A 6,717-nucleotide genomic window follows, 5' to 3' on the forward strand; every position below is an offset into this window, starting at 1 on the left:
ACACACAAATGTATCTAGGCTACACTGAGATGTGTGTATATGTACATACATCTAGAAATATACACACACAAATGTATCTAGGCTACACTGAGATGTGTGTATGTATATACAACTGGAAATACACACACACAAATGTATCTAGGCTACACTGAAGTGTATATGTATATACAACTAGAAATACACACACACAAATGTATCTAGCCTACACTGAGATGTGTGTATATGTATATTCAACTGGAAATACACACACAAATGTATCTAGCCTACACTGAGATGTGTGTATGTATATACAACTAGAAATACACACACACAAATGTAGCTAGGCTACACTGAGATGTGTGTATGTGTATATACAACTGGAAATATACCCACACAAATGTATCTAGGCGTATACTATATATACTGAGGTGTATACATATATATATATATATATATATATATATATATATATATGTATACACCTCACTGTGTGTGTTTATGTGTGTATACACACACACAAACAAATGTATCTAGGCTACAATACACACACCTCAGTGTAGCCTAGATACCCACCCACCCACCCACACATATATATACACAAATACCCAGATACATTTATATATAGAGAGAGTATACACAGAGGCGCTAGCATATATTGTAGCTCCAAAAGGTGCGCCGGAGGTGGAGAGCTGTGCAATAAAGTCGCCCTTCGGTGCGGACGGGGAGGAAAGAGCGGTTTCTTCCCCAGCGCGGGGCTGGCTTCTCCCGGGGCGCCCGGGGCCGGGAGTGACCAGCTGAGCTCGGAGCCCGTTAACAGGTGCTCCGAGAGCTCAAGTTGGTCTCGGCGTCCACGGGCACCTCCAGCTGCAGCCAGGGTCGGGAGGCTCGGGACAGAGGGATTCGATGCCAAGTTCTGAGAGGAAAGCAGCCAAGTCGGGCCGAGCTGGACCCAGAAGGAGGGTCTTCCCTGACACCCGCCTTCCCCCCCCTCCCCCTCCCCCAATAAACACACTCTTGAATAATAAGAAGAATTTGGTTTCCACTAGCGACACGGCCTCTTGCCAGGGCGGAAAGCGAGAGAGATCCAAAGCAAAACAGAGGAGGAAATCACACCCGGAGCTCCGTTCTCGGTCTCCGCAGGTGGCCCCGGCAACGCACCAGGCTGTCCGGGCGCGGCCGGGCGGACGGCTCCGGCTGGGAGGAGTCCGTCGCCCCCTGCCCAGCCCCGGCCCGACCTAGCTCCCGGCACACGAAGGGTTAAAAGTTACCTCTCGGTTTCTTCTGCCTCCAGCCCCCCCGGGGCCGGATGATGTAACCCCCCTTCCAGCCCTCCCCCCCCTTACCATGTGACACTTTAATTAATAATAGCGCCGTCGTCCGCCCCAGCAGCGCCCGCCTGCCACACCACACACACTCACACACGTACACAAACACAGAAACTTGGTGTGCGGAGCCGGGGCCGGAGCGCATCGAGGCGCAGCCGGAGCGCACGCGGCTGGACGCGCAGCGCTGCTGAGAGCCGAGGGTGCCCGCGGCCGGAGAAGGGCGCCGGGTGCCGAGCCGGAGCCGGGCGGGCGAAGCCGAGCCAGCGAGTCGAGCCCGAGGAGGAGGAGGAGGCGGCGGCGCGCGGGAGGCGTCCGTCATGTGCCCGTGCCCCGTGCACCGCGGTCGCGGCCCCCCGGCGGTGTGCGCCTGCAGCTCGGACCGCCTCGAGCAGCGCGCGGCGGCGGCGGCGCAGCTCACGGGCGCCCGCCTCAAGGCGCTCGGGGACGAGCTGCAGGAGCGGACCATGTGGCGGCGCCGGGCGCGGAGCCGGCGGGCCTCGGCCGAGGCGGCGGCCGGCGGCGGCGGGCTCCCCGCCTACTGGGCTTGGCTGTGCGCGGCCGCTCAGGTGGCGGCGCTGGCGGCCTGGCTGCTCCGGAGGAGGAACTTGTAGGAGCGCGGGGGCTTCTTGGCGGGGGCCGAAGCGGAGACTGAGCCGGAGCCCAAGCAACAGGTACCGTCCCGGGGCCGGGCCGGGGACCCGCTAGCCGGGGCTGCCCGGGACTCGGAGGCCGCTCCTGCCCGAGCGAGCGGCGCCGGCCGAGCCCTGGATAGGACCAAGTTTGTCCCTCGGTGTCTCCGCTCCACTCCCCCGCTACCCCCTTTACTCCTCCATTCTTCTAGTCGCTACGTTTGGTTCTCATCTACTCTCTTTCTCTCTCTCCCCTTCTTTCTAGCTTCTCTTTTCCGCCCTTTTCTAGTGTCCTCTTTCTGCGTGTCAGTGTCTCTCCCCTCCTTTCCGCTCTGCCCTTCTTTATCTTTCTTCCCAACCTTCCTGTGATTTCTTGGAGTTTCTGCCCGTCCCTCTGTTCTCTTTCTCTTTCTCTCTCTCTCTCTCTCTCTCTCTCTCTCTCTCTCTCTCTCTCTCTCTCTCTCTCTCTCTCTCTCTCTCTCTCTCTCTCTCTCTCTCTCTCTCTCTGTCTCTCTTTCTCTGTGTCTCTCTGTCTCTCTCTGTCTCTCTCTATGTGTGTCTCTCTCTCTTTCTCTCATTTTCTCCCTGCTTCCTTCTACCTGTCTTAGCTCAGGCCATTCTTTTGACTCGGCCAACTTTCGCCTCCTCCTCCTTTCTCCTCTCCAGCGTCCCACATGGGACCTCCCCAGACTGTCCTCCAGGAACTGGGTCCGGGGCCACAGCCTGGGAAGGGCCCCCGAGGTTTGGGCTTGCGCGTAGTCAGTCAGTCCCCTTGGAGGGGCGGAGAAGAGGGACGGTTTGTCCCCTAAGAAGCATGAACCCTGCTGGGTGCTGGGTGCTCGGCTTCATTCGAGGCATGGAAAGATAAGCAGCTCTGTCCCACTGGAGGCTGAAAAACCGGGCAGAGCTCGGAGGTGCAGCAGCTGGAGGGGGGGGAAGGGGGAGGTGCCCTTGAGGGGAATTGGCAATGAGGACCTGGAAGAGAAGAAGGCTGAGCCTGGCGGGGCCGAGAGGCTCACCATCCGTGGAAAAGCCCCGACGCCTGCACGGACGCCCGAGGTCTCGGCCGGGGAGTGCCTTGCGCATCCCCGGAATGGCTCCTCCAGGGATTGGGGCTCGTGGTCTGGAGCGGAGTGCCAAGTCCTTACTCTCCGGATTGGTCAGGGAGAGGGGGGAGCCCGGCTGCGATCGCCTCATTTCTGGGGGGTCGTAGTGGGGTGATGTTTATGAGGTGGGGAGAGGGGGTGACGGGTGCTTTTGAGGGTACGAGGAAGCCGAATCCTGGCAGAAGAGAGTGACTTTCTCCATGTCTGCTGCCTCTGGGAAAGTTACTCCGCTACACTAACCTGTGGCAGAGGGAGAAGCCTCGGGTCCCACTCCTTGCCCAAAGCGGGAGCAAGATCGGCCACTTTAACCCCTTGAGGCGCAGGGAAATTCCCCTCCCTGTCTAGCCCCGGGTTTAGTCTGTTTTCTTCATGGAACAGGGAACAACTTTCCGAGGAGAGAAAAAAAAAATGGATAGAAAGAATGATAAGAAAAGGAGGAAGAAGAAGGAAAGAGAGAAAGAAGAGGAAGAAGGAATCCTAGATAGTTATAGTTGAAGCGTCCTTAGATCGGGATCCAAAGGATGCTAGAGTTGAGCAGAGAATGTTAGAGCTGATAGAGACCTTAGAACAGAGGTTAGACCTGGGAGGGCTCTTAGAACCGAGAACGCCAGAGAAAGACCTTAGGACATTAACAAGTCAGACTTGGAGGATTGAGAACCGAGGATGCCAGAGACCTTAGAACATTAGCTTGTCAGAGCCGAGAAGACTCTTAGAACGGAGAGTGAGAGATCTTAGAACATTAGCTGGGAGGATTCTTAGAACAGAGAATATCAGAGAAAGACTTTAGAACATTAGCTTGGCAGAGCCGGGAAGACTCTTAGAACGGAGAGTGAGAGATCTTAGAACATTAGCTGGGAGGATTCTTAGAACAGAGAATATCAGAGAAAGACTTTAGAACATTAGCTTGGCAGAGCCGGGAAAGCTCTTAGAACGGAGACTGCCAGAGAGAGACCTTAGATCATTAGCCTGTCAGAGCTGGGAGGATTTTTAGAACAGAGAATATCAGAGAAAGACCTTAGAACATTAGCTTGGCAGAGCCGGGAAGGCTCTTAGAACTGAGAATGCCAGAGAGAGACCTTAGATCATTAGCCTGTCAGAGCTGGGAGGATTTTTAGAACAGAGAATATCAGAGAAAGACCTTAGAACATTAGCTTGGCAGAGCCGGAGGGCGCTCAGATCAAAGAATTTCAGCGACGAGAGGACACTAAGAATAAGAGCTATTCGCTCTGGGGGTGTAGGGTGTGGTAGACAGGAGAGCTTGGAGTTCGATCCCCTCATTTAACAAAGTTACCCTGAGAGGAGGAGAAATAAATCCGGAAGGCTCCATCATGTCCCAAGTTCTAGAGCTGGGAGAGGGAGAGAAATAAATCGGGAGGTACAGTTCTAGAGCTGGGAGAGCTCTTTGAGTGAAATCTACATTTAGTCCAAGCCCCGCATTTTATAGATGAGGAAACGGAGGAAGTGTCCCTGAATTCATTATTGAATTAATAGTAATAGAGCCTGAGAGACGGGCTTTAAACCTTCTTCTGGAGCCCGCAGAAGGTAAGAGAGATGATAAGAAAAACCAGGGACTGAAAGAAAAGAGCAGGTAGATGGGGGTAGAGAAGCTGGGCGCTGGCAGGGGAAGCTATCCCCGCTCCCTGGGCTTGGGCTTGGGGCGCGGAGCGCAGAGGGGGCCCCCTCTCAAGTTTCCCCGCGCGCTTCGGGGAGTTGCCTGACCAGGCAGGAGCGGGGAGGGTGACTGGGGGGGCTGGCGTCCTGGAGGCGCCGGGGGCGGGCGGGCGCTCGGCCAGCTCAGGGCGGAGGTGGGGGCTGGAGATGCTCTTGGTCCCCGGGCTGCCCGGAGGCTGGGAGGACGCTCGGGAAGCGCTGGTGCCCGAGGCGATTGTCGGGACGCAGAGAGGGAGGATGCGCTCGGCTGCCGCTGGTTAGGGCTGAGCCGGTGGAGAGGTCTTCCAGGGTAGACCTGTTACCCATTCTCAGCCCTGGGCAGGCGCCCTGCCCTGGAACCGGTGCTCTGAGGTCCTGACTGGGCATGGGAGCAAGTGCCCGGCCCTCGGGAGGAGCCCAGATCACTGGCAGCGCTGGGGAGATCATCTGAGACCTAGGTGACCAGGCAGCCTCGGCACCCCAGAGGGGAGCCAGGCTGCACAGAGAATTACATTTGGTGCCAGAGTTCCCGTCTTTATCACTAATCAAATGATCAGGGACTAGTCACTAAGCCTCAGTTTACCCTTCAAGGCCTCATCTAAAATGATGATATTAATATATATATAATATATTATGTATATAATATTTTATATATTATATTAGATATAGATAGATAGATATAAATAGTGCTTTAAGGCTTGCAAAGTACCTTACACAATTATCTCATTTGATCCTCACATCAACCCTATGAGGTTGGTGCTTTGTTAATCACACACACACACACACACACACACACTTATTTATAGAAGAAAAAACTAAAGCAGGTTAAGTGACTCACCCAGGATCACACATCTAGTTATCAGCTGAGGCACTATTTGAACTCAGGTCTTCCCAGCGCCCTAATCCACCTAGTTACTATGATTTTCTTGGAGCCGAACTGAGGAAGTTGCTACCCTTTCAATATCCTTCTTAAAACAACAACTTCTTTAATTTTATTTTGGACTCCACTGAAGCACCCTTTCTCATTTCTCATCATGGCCTGAAGATGAACCTGGTTTCTGTTTCAGGAAAAAAAAAAATCTGTTCTCATAACAAAAACACTGGGCAGGTTCCCCCAAACCGGAAGGGGGTAGAGTAAGGACCTGGTGGTGAGCTGTGGGTCTGTCCTATTCTAAACTATCATTAGTGAGGGGAAAGAGATCAATTCATCTCCTAAAATATAAAGCAGCAGCGATCAGTGTTGGTGGAAAGAGTAGGAAATCACAGGTTATTCAAGTACGGTGAGGAAACCTCATCCCTCAAGTAGAAGGCACAAGTATTGATTGGGTGGATGAAGATCTTGAGAGCCGGTACCAGGGCTGTGGGGTGGAGGCTGACCAGATCTTTCCTGGTAATAAATATAATGGGCTCCGGGTAGGAACTGGACCTGTGATTTCCCTGACACTGTAATCTCCTCAATGATGGAACTCGATGAGCCAAAGAAAGTCAACACCTCCTGGATTGAGAGGTTTAAATGGTCTCTGGGGTCACAGAGCCAAGATGAGTCAAAATTGGGACTTGAACTCAGGGTCTCTTACCTCTGAGGTCATCTCCCTAACTACTGGGCAATGATGTCTGTTCATACTACTACTACTGTCACTGCCACTATTAACAGTAAGAATAGTTTCTTGATGCAACATGACTATGATCTTGGGTAAGCCATTTAATCTCTTACTCCTCCTACGCAACTGTGGGACACTGTAAATTGCCAAGCAGGGACTGAAGGAGTGATAGCTCCAGAATTTCCCTATATCAATACTATCACAGATCCACTCACCTTGTCCCCAAATTGGGGTGGATAGCACAGCTTTTAGTGTCTGCTTAACAACGTGGCTGGGAACCCCATGAGTATCAAAGAAGATAAAATTGATCAAGATCATTGCAAATTGTAAAATCAGTTTAAATGCCAGCAATAATCAATTGGACTTTCTTTCAAAAGTGAGTGACTAGGGGGCAGATGGAGTATCACTTCTGGAGTCAGGAGGACCT

General features: G+C 53.1%; 1 protein-coding gene across 1 annotated transcript in view; it reads left to right on the forward strand.

Moving 5' to 3' along the window:
- The first annotated feature begins 1,384 nt into the window (after nt 1–1,384).
- HRK (harakiri, BCL2 interacting protein) overlaps nt 1,385–6,717 on the forward strand; it is a 22,976-nt gene continuing 17,643 nt past the window's right edge. The window contains exon 1 of the mRNA XM_074296901.1: nt 1,385–1,975. Coding sequence (XP_074153002.1) covers nt 1,622–1,915 — 294 coding nt within the window. The 5' untranslated portion in view covers nt 1,385–1,621 and the 3' untranslated portion in view covers nt 1,916–1,975. The remainder of the gene's footprint in view (nt 1,976–6,717) is intronic.

Source organism: Sminthopsis crassicaudata, chromosome 1 (assembly GCF_048593235.1).
Source record: "Sminthopsis crassicaudata isolate SCR6 chromosome 1, ASM4859323v1, whole genome shotgun sequence".
NCBI lineage: Eukaryota > Metazoa > Chordata > Mammalia > Dasyuromorphia > Dasyuridae > Sminthopsis > Sminthopsis crassicaudata.